The following is a 19,355-nucleotide window of genomic DNA, read 5'->3' on the forward strand; positions in this document are numbered from 1 at the left end:
TTTAAATTATATATATATATATATATATATATATATATCATAGTATATATGAAAATATGAAATTTTTAATTTTTATATGAAAAATGAAATAATGAGAACTGTGATATGACATTATGAAACAAGTAAAATAATAAATCATGAAACATTGTTATTATTCTGTTGTTTGTCATTCACTACATAAACCCTTATTAATTAATCTCTTCTTATACTGTAGAGGTCCACACGATGCTGGATGCCCTCCTCCCCCCGAACACTTATTTTCGTTTTAACCCTTACATGAGTGAGGAGATCCCATTGGACGAGAGCAGACAGGATAGGCTGGACGTCCTGCAGGCTGAGGGTCAGCAGTACCTGGAACGTAACGAGAATAAGTTAAAGAAAGTGGCTCGTGTTCTCACTCAAGAAAAGGGCATCGTTCAGAAACTAGCCGAAAGGGGCCAACATAAAGCTGACATGTACGATGGCCTTCCTTTTCGCTCCAAACTCTGAAACTCACACTCTAAACCAAACTAGCACAACCACTGACCTTTTCCATTGCCTATTTAACATTTAACAAGGTTAACTGTGCGCTGCAGTGGAATTACGTGTTACATGTTGCCATATGGCAGTTTAAAACAGGGAATCAAGTCTGTTGCCTCATATTGACGAGCACATAAGATTGAAAAGGTTCATCAGGTCTGATGTTAAGGCTTTATTGTTATTGTAAGAAAAGTTATTGCTTACCTTGTCTTGTTTGAAACGAAGAGCCTTGAAAGCATGAAATGTTAGCGGCAACACTGACTAGCTAGCACTTGCATTTGCTGCTTTTCATTTGTTGGGAAATACTAAAGTAATTTTGATCCGTTAATTTGCAATAGGATAAAGTTGCTGTTGTGTAGTGTCTCTCCTCGAAAAACCTTGAGTAATAGTCGACTGAACTGACAGTACTGTAGTTAGCATGAGGTGAGCTGCTAAATGCACAGACTAAAGTGTGTGTAAATCATTTTCAACCTCATAATTTAATTTAATTTATTTAAATTAAAATGATCAACCTTGTAATTTGATGTCAGACCGCAAAGGGATCCAACAGCACTGATGTTTTAAAGATTTTGCACACAGTGTTTCGAAAGCACTCATGCAGTCGTGTTATCGCTGAAGATGGCTTGCATTGATGTCAGACCGCAAAGGGATCCAACAGCACTGATGTTTTAAAGATTTTGCACACAGTGTTTCAAAAGCACTCATGCAGTCGTGTTATCGCTGAAGATGGCTTGCATTGATTATTGTGGAAATACTAATGAAATGATCATTGATTTAGCGTATTATGTTTGAATGCCTCAGCTGCTTTCCAGTACACAGTTTTATTTGCTTCTGCGTGCACTTAGCTGGAAAATATTTGACATAATTTATTGGGTCTGTTCAGATTGAGTGTATAATATTGTAAAATATTATTAATCCTTGAATGCTTAAAATGAGTGTGTAAAAAAAAATGTGTAAAATGAGTAAAATTATAACAGTGTTGTAGATTCAATTTTAACAGCTTGATTCAGAAATTCCATTTTCCTAACACCTTAAAACTGTATTCCCTGATGATTATGAAGACAAATAAATGATTTTAAACTTCAGTTTGTTTAATGGTTTATAGTTCTTCTCACAAAATATGTCACAAAAATATATAAATCTTTTTTAGATTTTTTTCCCCCACCTCCTGATATTGATAAAGAGCGCCTATCATTGGGAATCCACAATTTAGATATTATTTATCAGTTTAATTAGGCTGAAAGGTATGTATTTCGGCACTTTATTCTATTTGTAATTAATCTGGGAGTATTTAGTAGCTTTTTAGCAGCCTGTCAAGTATGCAGTCAAACACATAGATGTACTCAAATATATTTACATTTGTAGCCCAATGAGAAATATAAAAGCCACACAGCATTTATACACTGAAAAAAAAAATGGTGTAGAAACAATTTTCATTCAGAAATTGTTGGTAAATTTCACAATTACAAAGAAATATTATGTAACGTTGAATTAAACATGAAATTTTTAAGTAAAATGTAGTCATTTTGTTACAACTTCCAAAAAAAATCATTTTTTACAGCATAGACAGAAAAGCAGGCACATAGTAAATCAATGTTTTTCAAAAAAGGTCAGTGAGTTGGTTATTTTCTCAGCTATGTAGCCTAACCTGAAGTGAGGAATGTGTCTTATCCATGGAAACGTTCAATGATGTGTCAAACCCCACAGGTGAGTGTGAGAAGAGGCTGTATTTAATAGAAATATGCTCAATTCTGCATTTCAGTGTTACTGGGGGATGCCATATATACATGTGAGACGGCAGACTATTCCTCTAAGAAAACTGCAGTGGAAATGCCCACTTCTTCTTCTTTTTTTTTAATTGAACAATTTCTAATCTGGATTGTATCTGCTCAATATTTTGTTACTATCAGCCAATGCAGTTTTTGTCATGATCCATAATCACACAGATGTGAGAGTGTTCTCAGCTGAGAAGGTCACTGGCTGTTAGATCCATCGATCGAGTAGGAACAGAAAAGGAGCATGTCTGACTCACTCTTGCATCATCCACCTCCCAGAATCCCCTCAAACAGGCAATGGAAAACAGACTAGAGCCTTCTTACACATTCAGCATCAAATGTGACTAATATGTCACTAAGATGATTTCAGTATTATTCTTTCCTGTAGCGGAAATTAATATTTTCTTATTTGTGTATCTGAATTGTTGTCACACTCTTCTACTTTGTAAATTCATATCTAAAGTGATATGTCAGTCCCCTATGTAATCTAGACCTGTTCCCTAGCAACCATTGCTCCACCTTCACAAGATCCAGGTTGAAAAATGTTGGGCTTCTATCTCTTGTTTCACTTCTAAGGTTTATGATATTTTCTGTTCCAGCTCAAAGAGTTGCTCTCAATCACTTTCACACCTGTGTTATGGAAATTTGAAGAAACTTTCAAATTTAGCCAAAAATGTGATGAAATACAAAATAAAAACATATCACAAAAAACAAATGAGACTGAACGACAGAGTCATATGCAAATTAGGCATGACGAAGAAGCGGAGGACAACGTTTATTTACACATAGGTGAGTAAATGGAATGACGCTAACCATTCCTTTATAATTAAATTAATTGTCAAGAGTCTGATTATAATGCGTCATTTACAGTGCTGGGTATTTACTGATTACATGTATTCTGGATATTATGTAATCAGATCGAGTACATTGAGTGTTATATTACATTTTAAAATGCTCATAATCAGATTACAGTTACTTATATGGATTACATGATTATATATTATTCCTAAAATGGCCGAAATTATTCATAATTTATTGATTCCCCCTTATTCTTTTCTTTTAAAGCTTCCTTTCCATAAGCAAACAGCCTACCGGTTGGCTCTGCTCTGGTACATACTGTATGGATTATTTCTGGATGATGTGTGTCTTCAAATCTGTCTGCAAACCAATTTAGGAAGTGGGAAGTATAAACAAAGCCAGTCTGCATTTGCTCAGAGAGATGTGAGCTACAGTTGTATTGAGAGCACACTTGAAGTAGCCTATCAGTGCAAACTTTCTTGTTTAAAAATACTCTTGAAAGTTTTGAAACTGGTTAGACTTTAGTTTCCATGTCTTTTATTTTCACTTTCACTACATGCTACTCTATTTTTTTCTCCATCTCTTGTGTCTTGTATTCCTCATATTTCCCTGATAGTACAGATGTCCCATGACATTCTGGACTCTTGAGAACAATCATGGTTTCATGCACAGTAAGTGGTGCGTCTATTCACATTTTGAGAAGACGTGGCTGGGTATCAGACATGATGCTGTACAGTGGGAGGACTAACATGCTCATTTTCACTTGCACTGCCAAACCAACACTATAAATCAGATGTCCTGCATAGAGGGAAAAAAAATCACAAAGCAACGCTACCCATCTGCACAAACACATGCCTAAATATGGCTTTGACGAAGTAATTTAGAAAATTATGTAGACTGGAAATTGTAGATTTGAGTTGGATTGGTATTCTTTCATGACTACTTTTAATGACACACTTATAATTAATTATTTTAACAACGATAACTTATTTTATTGCATGTTACTGATATTGTATACATTTAAAGGTTTTTTAAAACACTGATTTTTTGTTCACCAATGTAACATTTAATTGATTAAAAGATACACTAAGAACTGTTTAAATGTCTATTTTTTTTATGTATTTGAAAGTTTTTTTTTACCTGTCATGCCAAAACCCCAATTTGAGAAGTATTTCTCCAGTCTACAAAGAAAACACTGTTACAAAATCCTTCAATCATTCTGATGAGCTCATTTGCCATTCTAATGTGTGTGTGTGTGTGTGTGTGTGTGTGCCTCTCTGTGTGTGTGTAATATCTATACACACAGAATATATTATTTTATATTTTTATTATAGTATAGATTTTTTTTACATATGTAAAATTAAATATATTTTGTTTATATATGTTCAATTATATCATTGAATATTATGGAAATAATGTTGCTTTTTATATTTAATTATTATTACAGTTTTTTTATTATAAGCACAACTAAAAAACTTGATAAATATTTAGGCATAATTCACCCAAAAAAAATGAAAATACTATGGACGTCGATGGCTACCAGCAGCTGTTTGGTTTCTACCATTCTTCAAAACATCTTTAGTGTTGAATAGAAGAAAGAAACTCATAGGCTACAGGTTTGGAACATTTTCATTTTGGGGTAAACTATCCCTTTACGTTTGAGGAGCCTCATCCATCATTTATAAGAATAAGACTTTCTTTGAAAAACAAACAGAATTGAACAAATACAGCTTTTGAACCATAATTCTTTTTAAGTTAAGAGTATAAAAAGTGTCCAGTAGTGTTGTTTGTGTGTTTGTGTGTGTCCTGCTCCAGTGCTCCCGTCTGCCTGAAGCTCCTCGTGCAGCTGCAGCTGCGCCTGCACTGAGCGTGCGCGTGACGGCGCTGCGCGTTTGACAGCAGCAGGAGCGCTCGAGGAGAAAGAGAAGCTGCGGTGCGCGCCGACTACACAACACACCAAACGTACATCAATCCCGTGAAACCGGACGGGTCGAGGATTCATCACTGGAATAGGTGAGTTTCACAGTTCTTTATCTTGAATACAGCGTTATTCTTTCCGTGTTCATGGCGAGACGCGTTTGGGAAGGAGAATGCGCAGTAGGTGCAGTATTTGAGTCGCTGAGGAGCATCCAGACGGGCTTCTCCCATGGCAACCAATGATGATGCGGATTTTCACGGCGATATGGCAGGCATCACAAAGGATAATGTGGATCTTCGTTTAAAATGAAGCTTTCATTGTGTGTCGTGCTGATAAACGGCCCAACATGAAAGTCTGTGTTTAAGTGAAATCTTGCTCGGTCACCAGCAGGTGTTCTCGTCATTTAAAGGCATCATCCCTCAATATTTGTTCATTAAGCCGCATTTCTGAAATGTAAATATTTGATTTGGGTATTTATTCATTTTCATTTGAGAACTAGATGGACCTGCTGTCATGGCATGAAGACAAAAAAAAAACAGCCGTTTACAGTCATAGGATACCCCACAAAAGACAACGGGAACAAGGCTCTTTCATTACTGCATCTTTCTTTCCTGTCCTTCTTTCTTTTTGAAAATAGTCTTTTATAGCCTACGTTTAATGGCATTTTCCATTAAAAGGTTGCAAATGGGACCTAAACTCTTAAAAATGTACATATTTGTTATTTTGCACTTTTATTTTTATTTTAACATATTGTGAAAGGACAATTGTCAGCCTCTGTGTTGTCAACTGAATATTATTTAAGCTGTTTTATTTTCTATTCTTTTTCTTTGGTGTTCATAACTTTTGCAACACTGTTACCAAAATATTGGACCTGTCTAAAAACAGTTTAAACCAGTTTTTGTAGTTTTACATTAAATAAACATCTAAAATAGGTTATAATGTTTTAATAAAAAATACATAAATATACAAACAAATTATACCAGTAACAGGGTGGCAAATTTAGCCCAAAAATAAATTATTGTACAGTAGTAGCCATATGTTGGATGATCAACATGTTGGGATATTTATAGTATATTTCCCGTAAATTGTTTGACATTTTTTTCTTATAATAATGTGGGTAACATAATTGAATCAAATGGTTGAGCTTGACACATGCAGTCAACAACGATTTTGAGAAAATGTAATATTTGAATTTACTTTGTGCTGTAAAAAGACTCCGAAAATGAATACATTTCTGTAAAATTCCTTTTGGTAGTTGTGTGTAAATTATCAAGCATGAAGAAACACTGAAATATTGTAAACCCACAAACAAAGAATGCAAAAGGCTACAATTGTTCTTTTCTGTCAAATGATGAAACCACAGGCCTACTGCATCAGTCAGTGTTTTTAATGGGCCTCAGGTGTAATTTACTGTAATACATGCAACATTAAGTCAAAGATGTCAGGATGTGGTCTGTTTATGAGGTTACAGGCTGTTGTATGTGAAACATGTTATTTAATTAGAATTGGTGATGCTATTTAGAGTTATTTTTAAATAACTCTTCAGGACATAGTCTAATTGGCAAAACAGTTATTGGCCTTCATTATATTTTGTGACTATTTACTGCAGGTCAACACTAGTGCTATTTCATTTGGACACTGGACAGTCAAACACTGCAGGTTAGGGCAATTTATTGTATGGATGGTTTGTGCTCTGCACTAATTCATTGTAATTTTTCATAGATTTTAAATACTCTGATGGCTTCATAGGTGACCTGCAGGCGGTCTAACATCGACACAACTGAATGATGATTAATGAATGAGAAAATATGGGACATTTGCTTTCATGTCCCAGGCAATGGGAAATTATAATGCACGTGTGCATAACAGCTGTTACTTTGTGTGCTGCAGAGCCACAAGTACCTTGTGATGAGAATAGTTTCCCATTTAGATTTTCATAGCAATTTTTAATTAGCATTTGTACAGGGATGTAACAACAGAAATTAGACTGTGTGAGAGTGAATGCTAGTATAATGCAGTTGAGAGACAGGAACAGAAAGCCATTTGTGGAGCAGGTTATTTATATTTAAGGGTGTAAATATTTTTATTTGATTTTATATTTGATTTTATATTTTATTATTTGTTTTATTTTATATTATTATTATTTTATATTATTATTATTTTTTTAATTTTCATTTATTTATTTTACATTTTTAAAAATTTTGATTTATTTTAAAATTTAATTTGATAATTCTTTTCTAACTCTGAAATTGTTTTGGAACAATTCATTATTTCATTGCAAAAATATACTTTTCAATTAATACCTTTGTCACTGCTCCATCAAATGCATCTACTTTGGAAGTAGATTGGAAAATCTGAATTTGGATTTTTACAGATTTTGTTCAGTTTTGTTTGGAATAAGAACTTAACTTTCTATTCTATTTAGTTATTAAATTCCATAATTTATGCCTTTTTTGTTAGGTTGCTGCATTTTAACCTGTTTATATCAAAATTATGCTCCATGAAATTGAATTCTGAACAGAGTCCAGGTGGAGCCACATCAAATGCTTTTTTGGGGGTTTTTGGATGGGAATTTATAGCAACGCTGATGAAGCACAACAGGCACCAGGTACGTGCCGCCAAGCCAGCTGTGCTTCATCATGGACCTTTGCCTTCTATCTAGCCATGCACTTTCCACCATCTGGTATGGAGTGACTGGACAATAATGCACAGAGAGGATCACAGGGAAAGAAGTAAATAGCTTGTGCTGAGGTTTTGGAGTGTTTATTTGTGACTCAGTAAGTTTAAATGCTGGATATTTACATTTGCACCAGCTGTCATCGGCATGGCAGGCTAGACATTTGCATGCTGGTAATTGCTTTGCAAACATGCCACATGTGCCTTGTGACCTGATTTTAATTCATCATAGATTCTGAGCTGGATTTAAGGGGCATGAACTCAGTGTAACACAAACTTACTTTAGGTGTGGTAGTAGTTTCTGTGAGAGGAATTGCCAGGGGAAATGTAACAGGTGTTACATTGGTGTAGGTATTCTACTTTTGCCTCTATTTCATTTTAGATCAATCTGGCATTATATCATTTGGATTGCAGATTTATTCAGTATAGCCAAACATCTCTGTTGCTCTGTCTTAACATGCTTCAAAAAGAATAAGTGACTCTTGTCATGGCTGATAAACGATTAGTGGAGATTAAGGCCAAACATGACTGAAGATGGATGGCATCATGTGATTGTCTTTCAACCAATCAGCTAGTGGATTGTGCTTTTAAGGTGTGGTCACTTTAGCGAAACTTTGGTGAAATTTTGTGGGCAAATATTGGTAGAATTTACAATGAAACACCAATTTCACTCAGATATTGCTAGTAAATTTCACAAACAATTAAAAAAATTGCAAGTAAAAATTAAACGCGCAATTTTTGAAGTATATAGAAACTTAAAATAAACTTAAATAATTAAACTTAAAATAGAATTTGGAATAAAATATAAAATAAAAAAAAAATAAAAAAATTCTTGTATAGAGCATAATACAATATTCTTTGTTTTATTTACTAAAATTACTGGATTTGGCAGCATAAATTCACCAATTAATTGATGGGACCATATCAAAACATGGATAATATTTATTAAATATGTTCTCTAGAAGGCATAATTATCGGATTCTGATGGATCGTAACTGATTTTGCTCCTTCAGAGTTGTTGGTTTGACTAAAAAAAGCTGTGATCAGCAATATTACATGAAGCACTGCTTATATAGTGACTCGTTTCTCTTAGTTGAAGTGATTTATTTCATGTGCTGTATGATAAATTTGTACCATTTTAGTCGATGCACAAGCTTCATGCTTCTAATTGAATTACATTATAAAGCACAGTAATTTGGGTGATGAAAACTTCAAGAAATAAGTGGCATGTGTTTGCCTCCTATATGGAGTACTGTATGTTGTGCTGATTAAAATATAAGCTTTTTTAGCTCCTTCTGTCTGGCTTGATTTGTGATGTATGAGCTGAAGAAAATGCAGTACTGTGAAATGCATCAGATGAATGTTTATATTTGGTCTGTATTTCTTTATATGTAGGCAATACTATGTTTTATTTCTCTAATAAGGTTAAGATGATACATCTTTTGTTCAGTTTCAACTGTCATCTCATGAACTTTATTTTAGTTTGTTTGTCTTTCAATCCTCTGTCTTCAGCACTAACCACTAATAAAAGTCCTTGCAAAGGAGGAAATGTGAGGTATAGAGTTCAAGTCTAGGACTGTTTATGGGAAAGGAATGTTATCTTTTATGTTTAACCATTATGAAAACCGATATGAGGACACAGTGAGTTCAGCTCAAGTGCATTATAGGCTAAAAAGGCATATCTGCTTGTGAATTATGCTTTAAATTTATGAACTGCTAGTAAATTGCGACCAGATGAATTGGACAACAGTGCATCCGACAAGTTGAGTAACAATATATATATATTTATTTATATATATATATTTATTTATATATATTAAATATTTATATATTAAGTTTTTCCATCCCCCTAGTTGTCATATTATAAACTTCAGTATTGTTTATGGATTTATTTTTAATATATTTAATATATAACTGTTTAATAAAAATAATTTCAGCATATTATAATGATTTCTAAAAGATCATGTGACACTGAAAACTCAATTAATGGCTGCTGAAAATTCAACTTTTCCATCACAGGAATAAATTACATTTTAATATATATTAAAATATAAACCATTATTTGAAATTATAATAATATTTCACAGTATTACTATTTTACTGTATTGTTTATTAAAATGAATGCAGCCTTGTTGTGCATCAGATACTTCTTTCAAAATCATTATAAAATCTTAATCATTACATACTTTTGACTGGTAGTGTGTATATATAATGTAACTATTAATATAAATTAGGGCTGCACGATGAATCGCATGCGATATTTAGTGCGCATCTTGTCAGTAAAGCCATTCTGTAATCAGCAGTAAATCTCCATCACGTGCGGGCTTTCACGTGGAGCAGCATTAACTACACAGAGCCGTTGTTCACCGACAAGCTGCGCAAAACATGCGCAAAATATGATCGTGGTTTTGCGCAGCTTGTCAGTGAACAATGGCTCTGTGTAGTTAATGCTGCTCCATGTGAAAGCCCGCATGTGATGGAGATTTACCGCTGATTAAAGAACCGGCTTTACTGACAAGATGCGCGTTAAATATCGCATGCGATTTATCGTGCAGCCCTAATATAAATGCAACTTTACAGTGTAAATATTTTTAAATTGTAGTTGTCATATTATCAACTTCAGTAAAAAGTAACAAACCTTTAAAGACACTGCTTCTTTGTGTTTTGCATCAACATATCAGTGGCATCTTAAGAACGTGCGTTTAGTTGAAAAACGTCTAACGTCCGACCAACCTAACCAGGGAGAAATGTGAAATATTTAAATTGGCGTAGAATCATTGTGCTTTAACCCTGCTGATTTATGAGTATTTGAGAGCTGTGGTCTGTGGCCTGCTTGCTGCTTTAGAGAGATGTGTGTTGACTTTATGACTCAGTGTAAAGAACTTGGAGGTCATGGCACCCACAAGCCCTGTAAAATTTTGCTCCTGTGAGACAAGTTTCTGTTCTTGTCTTCCTGGCCTCTTTTGTGAACCCTGCGTCCTCCCTTCTTCCAAACACACTCAAAACAATCCTGTATGCTTTGATGAGGGTTTAATATTGATCTAATGTGAGTCACACGCATGTTTTTTTGCCTTTAAAAGTTTTCCAAAAAGTCTTGGCGGCTGGTTTCTGTCTGTAGCATGTCTGTGAATCACAGTGGAGGTCTAAAATAATCCAACTTCCTGCTTTAAAGACCTCAAACTCCCCTGTGCGCCTGAGACACACTCCAGACAGACTTCTGTAGACTTTAATGATGTTTTGAGCTTCATATCAGAGTCCCTTGTCAACTGTGAAAAGTCATTAACATGAGTTATATCAAAAGGAAGAGTAGATTATTTTCTGCCAGTTGTGTAAATGCACTGATATTAGTTCTGGAAATGGTTAGATTAAATTTGGCTTCTTCAGTGGTGCGGTGCAGGGTTTGAGTAAAAGAATGATTGTTTTGATTGAATTGTGAAAGATTGAATTGTGTATCTTATAAAAACAAGCCTTTAAAAACTTTTCTTTTGTATCTACCAGATCTTTATGGCATGAAAATGATTTTTTTCTCTTAGACTGATTTTCATCTGTCTGTCCTCATTCACATTCACAACCTCTGAAACTGATACAGACACCTTAAACTGATCTTTTTTTTCCTCTTTCTTTCTTTCTTTCTTTCTTTCTTTCTTTCTCTCTCTTCCTCTTTAACTCTTAAAATGATATCAGTTTAGGGAAAGCCCAACATTATTTTAGCACTGTTTTCTAAAAATATGCTACTAGAGTCATGTGCCTCTATCTTTTCTTTTAAAGATGAAACATAATGTAAACTATAACTATTACACTGTTGAAGTTTGGTAAGATTTCATCCAGGGTTATGTATCAGTTATGCTTGCTTAGACCTTGAAGAATAAAAAAAAAAAAAAATAATAATAATGAAGTAAATAAAAATGGCTGTTTTTATTTGAATAATTTTTATATAATATTTAAATAATTAAGGACATTAAATATTTAAATAATTTTAAGGACAGTAATACCATGATAAAGGGCTAATTAGGCCTTATTGATCGCACTGTGAATTCAAAAATGTTGGGAAACGAAAAAATTCTATAAACTAAAGGCAACGGCTTTTTATTTTATATCCCCATATTAAATGCACTTTATAGTCTATAAAGAATGACAGTTCCTTACACACGTTGTGTTTTATGAGCTCCCTGTTATTTCCACTGAATCCAGATTGACAGGGTTTGGCGGGAGTTCAGTCTGACTGTGATGAACAGAATGAACGATTGAATAGAGCGGTGAAAGACTGGAGACTTGCTGAGAGAAAGAGAGGCTTGAATTGACCAAACTCACTGCTGTGCGGGCGATCAATGCAGTACAGTTATATTGAATAACAGTGTCACTCCTGACATATGATTTATGAGGTATAAATATTGAAAACATTCAGGCATGTGGGCCCTCCTACGTACAGTATGACTAACTTTTTCACTTGAATCTAGACTGTAACAAAACTCTTTGGTTTGTTTCTGTCGTGACAATATGGGTAATACGGTTAAACTATGTTTGTGAGCATCTTTTGAAGCATGCAAATGTTTATAAATCCTTCTAAAATGCTGTTTTGTATCTTTATTTGGTAACTTGATGCATTGTGCTTTTATACATGAGCTTTTTGTATGCTGCGGTTGGGATTTAGGGTTTGATTTATTAACATGCGTGATTGTGTCATAGTTCAGCAGTATAGACAGATTGACCTCAGGATTAGATTTGACCTCAGTGCATCACAAATCAATATAGCAAAGTGGAGGACATTATAACACCCTTACAGCAAAGGAGTCCTTACCATGTTTTAAAAATATGTTAATGTCAGCCAATAGCCAAATAGCTCTTTAGCTAATTTGCATTGCTAATTTGCAATTAGCATTGTTAAAGGGGTCATATGACGTTGCTAAAAAGAACATTATGTTGTGTATTTGGTGTAATGCAATGTGTTTTATGTGGTTTAAGGTTAAAAAACCTTCCACATAATGTACATTATTGTTGCTCCTCTATGCCCCGCCTTTCTGAAACGCGTCGATTTTTACAAAGCTCATCGTTCTAAAAAAGCGAGGTGTGCTCTGATTGGCCAGCTATCCAGTGCGTTGTGATTGGCTGAATACCTCAAGCGTGTGACGGAAATGTTACTTTGCAACTTTAGGGATCTTATCTATTCACGAACAGCTTGTAACACTCCAAAGAGAAAGGAAAATTTGAAATTGCATCATATGACCCCTTTAATGAAGTCTTTGAAAAATGTTTGAGCATTTAATACAGTAATTTAATATTGGTTATCATTTTAACATCAAGCTGCAGTAACAGTTACAACAGCAAATCATGACAGATATTAAAAATTTGCATTCAGGTTTGGCTCCATTCTAGTATGAATTTTACACTTTTCATGATCCATTACATTTACAAGAATCAAATCAAGTCCGTCCTAACTTTTTTTTCTCATTCATTCATCAATAGATTGTGAATGCTGTTTCATGTTAACGTTCAAGTAGTTTGTCTGTTCATATATAAAGCCAGTTTTATGGTTTGCCAGGGGGCTGATTCATTGTTAGGGGTATATTTTCCACTGAGCTCAGATTATGAAATGATGTTAAAGTGATTAAAAAATAGGTAGAATGAGACCTCTGGCCATGTAGGTGACTCTGGGTGATAATATGGCAGTTCAATGCCAGTGGCATAAACACTGAATAATTTAGCTAATAGGCCTACAGTTTAGACTACTAATTTAGTCTGGCTGCTACATATACTTTTTAATTCATTAGTCAGGTACAATATGCTCTAGAACAGGCAGCTATTTTACATCCTAAAGCCCTGAAGTTCCTTTGACTTGGTTTTGGTCTCCGTTTACTTCACTTCGTATTTGACATATCAAGCCTGTAATCTGTTATGCATGCGACCTTCAAGGGCTCTCGACCATCAGAGCAAAGGTCAACACTCGACTGTTTGTTTATTGAGCTTTCTTGCTTTCTTTTTTTAATAAAGAAAGACATGTTCCTGTCTTTGGTTGGATTGTGGTGAAGCAGTGGTTTGATGTCATTTCTGTCCCTAAAAGTGAATGCAAAAAGTGTTAAACTATTCTGTCAATACCAAGGGATCAGATTTAAGGGATCATATCATAATTTTACTTTTTATAATGCCTTTAAAAAATAAATAAAGGTTTCTTATATTAAAATGCTGTTTTAAGGATGCATGTCAAGTTAAAAATGTAATTTTTAACCATTCAGATAATGAAGAGATTCAATATTTCAATATTCATAACAATAATTCAATATTCATAACAGTTAGGGGGACAATTGCATCTGTTTATCTGGTTCATGCATCTGTGCCCATGAAACTGATGTGAAGGCATGTCAGGGCTGCTGCACTGCTCTTGATTTATAATACCATCCACATGACAAACGTAATGCCACTTTGTATAATGGAAATCAAGACTCAGACTCATTTTGCATGTGCGCTCTGAGTGTCTGTTGCTGCCAGAGACGGGCGCTCTGGACGTGCACATGGAAATGACATTGCTGCCCGCTCAAGCCTGACTGCTTACAAATAAGGCCAAATGGGGCTCTAATATGCTGTTGTGGACAATCGCTTTTGTCATTTTGTCCGGTAGAGGCCAGATATAGTTGACTATTTCAAATTATTTTTTGTAGGCAAACCCCAGGATATGGAGGTGCTTATTTCAGTAGCGCCTATGCTGTGACCTTCTAAGATGATAGAATGTGTTTGTCTGCTCAGCACATGCTGTTTTAACTCATTTTTCTCTGGATTATTGTCATTTTGTTCAATTACAGTATCTGGCATGTAGCAGTGTAGTCCTGCATTAATGGGGTTCTGCTGCTTGGATAACAATATTATTCAGGACCTCCACACTCTCACAGTCACCGTATGGAGTTAAGGTATTCCTGTTATTTATTGTCTGTTGAAAGTCTTCATAGAGAAATCTCTTCTCGGGAATGTCACTGCGGGACACTGAGGTGAAACATTACAAATGCAGTAATGTTTTCAGAATTAGGGTGCTTACACACTAGAGTTAGTTCTGATGGAGCATTTCATGATGGATAGGGACGTGTAAGATCCGTTTTGTGCCGTGTCAATTTGAAATCAGGTGGGAATATGGTTGGATTTCTGAAAGCACAACTGTGTGCGTGTTTTCATTTGGAAAATGTAGGCAAATTTTGAAAGTGTTTGATTTTCTGCAATGCATCTCTGGGATGTTGCTTGTTGGATGTTTAATGACATTGTTTTTGCAACATTTAGATGTATGTAAATCCTCTTTTTTCATTGTCAGGTGCTCATGTATATTCAGCCAATATACTGAATACCCTATATTCAGGTCTTGTACAAAAAGGGGTGACAACTTTTATTTTATTTTATTTTATTTTATTTATTACTAGGATATAATTATTATATTATATTATATTGTTTTATTATTTTTTTATGTATTCAGAAAGGGACAGTTGTTAAGTATTTTGTTAATTTATATTATTTTTATTTTTTATATTAATTTATTTTATTTAAATGTATTTACATTTTTTTAAAGAATGTCACATTGGATGCTCAGTGAATAGAGATATGTTCAAATTTCTCTCTCAGCTGACATCTTTTCTTGACTTGCACACAGGGTGAGTGTGTCCGGTGTGATTCACGAGCCTTAGGGAGTTGATCTGGGAAGATTTCTCATCAGCTGAGTTACTGGCTTAAGGAGAAATCTCTCTATAGTGGGCCTAATAATAGCCATCACAGAAGCCTTTCCTGACCCTCTGCTCTCTCATCCATCAGATGTATAGCTCCCTTCAGAGTGAAATACGGCCCAGTAGTTCCCCAGTTATCCCACTCTCTTTTTTTATAACCACCAGCTTGTCGTGTTTTCTTTTGAAGAATACGTTTCTCATTAGCTTTCTCTTGGCCGACTATCCCTCTGTGTCTGCTTCTTTGCTTTGACTTGTTCTTTCCGTGCTTGCTCATTGTATGTTACACAAGATTAGTTTCTCTCCGGAGTGCCGGCTTAATGTCTGGTAGGTCGGGGTCGCCGGGGTGGCCCCACCATCGCCGGGCCTTGTTGCCACAGTGAGTCTCCATGGTGATGATGTTGTGTGATCGGCAGCTTGAAAGAGCGACTGAGTTATGTGGCCATTCAAGAGCTGATTTCTGCCATTGCTGTTTACTGCGTGCTTTATAAACCCAAGGGTAATCTTGATTACAGAACAAATAAGAATCAGTGTGGTAATGAGCCCTTTGTGTGGAAAATATGGCCAATATATGCTGACCTTATCGGAGAGGGCTGAATGCTGTTTTATTGACTGTTTTTGAGAACTGTGGCCTTTATATAAACAGGCATATCAATAAAATGGAAGGCACATAAGTCAGTGGTGTAAAATGAGTTGTGAGAGCTTTTATACACGGTGCGCCTGAATAAGTGGTTAAAACAGAAGAAATCTGGCTTGAAAATGAAAAGTCATTTTAAAGTTTATGGCTAAAAATTTTTTTAAATAGCCATTATATTTCTATACTATTTAGTTTAAATATATTTAAATATAAAGCTAAATTAAATTGTGTGTATATACAGGTACATACATATATATTCTTTTGCTTTTTAAATTTTTCATTTATATTTTAACATTTTTTGTTTTAATATAAATTTGTAATGATTGCTTTTAGATTTTATTGCATTTATTACATCATTATAATTTTTAAACATATTTATTTATGGCAAGTCTTTGTTTTTTCAAATCAGTTTAGTGATGCTAGTGGGACAGAAATTATTATACCTTTAAAACACAATGCTACACCACTTCTTTTGTTGTATGTAGATGATTCCAGTAGATTTTTGAGAACTGTACGCTCGTGTGTGGAACCCTAAAACCATTCCATCGCTCTCTTAGCATGTGGCCTTTGCTCAAACCACATCATAAACATAAAAATCAAATAACCATGTCTTATTGCGATGTGTGGCCTCCCCAGGGGGCATCATGCCAACAGTTCTAGTTCACTTCCTTTTGCTTTCTCTTTTTTTTTATCTGTTTTCCTCATAATGCCAATGTAACTCAATACTTAAATATAAAATGTATTACTATAATATATATATAGTATATATTTATATATATAGTATTTATATTTTTTATTTATTATAAAATAAAACTTTTATTTTTTAATCATTGTCTTTTATCTATCCACCCATTCATCTATATAAATATATTTTTTGTTTATATAAAGTATATATAGGCCTATATATAAAATCAAATATGTGATCCTGCACAAGATCAAGTGGATTATGAACTTAAAAGGTTAAAAAGAAAAGCAGGTCTTTTGTTTCTTTTCTAGAGCTGTTGGAGGTCTGGTGGGAATTATGTCCATGTATTGTCCACTAGTGTAGATAACTGTGTCCTCAGAGCTGAAGTGGAAATGACAGAGAGTTCAGTGGCGACTCGTCTCTGTGCTGAAAGCCCAGCTGGTGTGTGCTAAATCTGCTGTGTGAAAAGGCCTCTCCATGCCCTTTTGTGCAGCTCTCCAGTGCTCTGTCTATTCTGCCATTTGTGTGTGTGTGTGTGTGTGTGTGTGTGAGGGACCCCAGTCTGACGGATGTTAACACTCAGACAGAGTAAATTAAAGCTGAGAGCTGGGGAAAGTAATCAGTGCTTTTCTTTCTGTTCATATATACTCTAGACTGTATCTACATGTCCTCACTCATATGATACTCGAAAAGCCACAGTATGGCAAAATGGGCCCTTCGTTATTGGATATGGGTATTACTTTTAGGATACTGAAATATATCTGTTCATGGTATCAAAAATATACAATACAGGGAGGCACAGGAATGTACAAACTGGTATATGTCACATACAATATTTCAATATCCAGTTTAAAGATCACCTTTTTACTTAGTATACAGTACATTCTGGTTGTATGAACTCTCTCTCTCCCTCTCTCTCTCTCTCTCACACACACACACACACACACTTGCGACTGCATATCAGTTGATATCTACAATAGTAAGCCAACTTGCTACGTTGCTTGGCAACCCGATGTCAGCCTACACTTAGTTTAATTAGAACTATATTACTTAGCTGCAGAATTGTTTTTTCATATTAATTATTTTTTAAATTATATTACCATTGTCACAATTTTATAAAATGCTTTTCACCATGCCTAAGATATCCTCTTATTGATGATAAGAGATTACTAATGGAATTGATAAATTTTTCTCAGAGAAATGTTGTCTTCATTTGCTAACCACAGAATAGGATGTATTTTTTATTTTATTGTTCTGAAACTGGCAGGACAAACAAGGTAAAAAGAAATGCCTGTATTTGAGCACTGCAGGAAGGTAAATTATATTAAATTATAATTTGATATCAAAATTAATTAAAAATTGACTCCTTTTACTTTCTTAGAGCATGTTTCTTGAGATATTGTGCACAACAATATATAATATGCAAGATTTAGTCATGATTTATTCTAAATTTAAAAAGTCTTCTAAATACTCAATCAAAATGTTACTTAATCAAAACTTCCTCTGAAATTATTTTCATTTTTCACTGATGTCATTTTAGTAAACAGTCTAATAGCCATTTAATCATTGTCCCTGATGGGTAGAATTAAGTCCTGTCCTACAGTTTTGTTCTTTGAACATGCGTGTTGCTTAAAAATAAGTCACTTTACAGAAGCAGTATGCATCGCAAATGAGAATACATGTTGACTTTGTGTAAACAGATGCTCTGAACCTTTAAAATGACCATTATATGACATTACATGAGTCATTATGTCAACATTGAAGGCTGTTTTATGAGCTCAGAGGGCTGTAAAATCGCATCTAGCTACATTAGGATAAATGTTTTGGTTGCCATAGAGCTCTGCTTTTATAATTATGAATTTTATTGAAGACTGTAAAGAGAACAATAAAGTCTAAATTTGTTTATCCAAAACCAGTATTGAGACTGATGCCTGTTGGCGCTGATTCAAGACCGTCTTGAGGTTTCTGTTGGTTATGAAATCTGCGCTCAATCTTTCACCACAGGATCCTCAGTCATTGATTGAGGCTTTTGTCAGTTAAGTGTTGAAGCTCTGCACAGCTTTTGTATTTGACAGTCATTTCACACTGTCTTCTGCACATCTGCGATTCTGCTCCATTTAAAGGAAACGCTTAAGCAAACACTTGACAGAACAAACAGATCTACTAAATGAGTCTGATGTGTATCAAGAGCTCATTGTACAATACAAATCTACAAATATCACTTTACCTGCACTATATATCTTTTTATCCGTGTCTTTGTTTCTCTACCTCTATTTTTCCCCCTTTCCATCCCTCAGTCCCTATATGCTTTTGATTTGCTCCAGGACATGCGTTAACCCCCTTTGTACGGTGACAAAGGGGTGTGTTAATCTCACCGAGTTAGGAGGCAGGCACATGGGGGTGGATGCCATGCAGGGAGAGTCGAGCGGCCGGGTTTGTGTGTGTGTGAGGCAGATGCCTGTCAGAGCGTTCACCGGCCACACACATGCTACACGGGCCACAGAGAATGGTTTGCGAGATACACAATTCATACACACCGTGACCAGGAAAGGACTGCTGTTGACTCACTGCAGTATTAAGGTAACAGTGTTCTAGCTGTGAAAAATTACACTTTTTTTTTGTTGTTGGTTGGTTCTCAGTGATTTGATCTTGATTT

The 19,355-nt window shown here is 34.8% G+C and overlaps 2 protein-coding genes across 13 annotated transcripts in view; both read left to right on the forward strand.

Annotated features, from left to right (window-relative positions):
* pnpla8 (patatin-like phospholipase domain containing 8) overlaps positions 1–1,141 on the forward strand; it is a 9,841-nt gene extending 8,700 nt beyond the window's left edge. The window contains exon 9 of the mRNA XM_016574716.1: positions 215–1,141. Within this exon, the coding sequence (XP_016430202.1) occupies positions 215–489 (275 nt within the window). The 3' untranslated portion in view covers positions 490–1,141. The remainder of the gene's footprint in view (positions 1–214) is intronic.
* A 3,749-nt stretch (positions 1,142–4,890) lies between these two features.
* nrcama (neuronal cell adhesion molecule a) overlaps positions 4,891–19,355 on the forward strand; it is a 52,337-nt gene continuing 37,872 nt past the window's right edge. For 11 of the 12 annotated variants that reach the window (XM_016574717.1, XM_016574724.1, XM_016574725.1 and 8 more), the window contains exon 1: positions 4,891–5,105. The gene's annotated coding sequence lies outside the window, so the exon portion shown is untranslated. Of the gene's footprint in view, positions 5,106–19,085; positions 19,280–19,355 lie in introns of those variants that run through there. The other variant, XM_016574718.1, reaches the window with a different exon arrangement.

This window comes from Sinocyclocheilus rhinocerous, unplaced genomic scaffold (assembly GCF_001515625.1).
Source record: "Sinocyclocheilus rhinocerous isolate Xijiao unplaced genomic scaffold, SAMN03320098_v1.1 scaffold1164, whole genome shotgun sequence".
Classification (NCBI taxonomy): Eukaryota; Metazoa; Chordata; class Actinopteri; order Cypriniformes; family Cyprinidae; genus Sinocyclocheilus; species Sinocyclocheilus rhinocerous.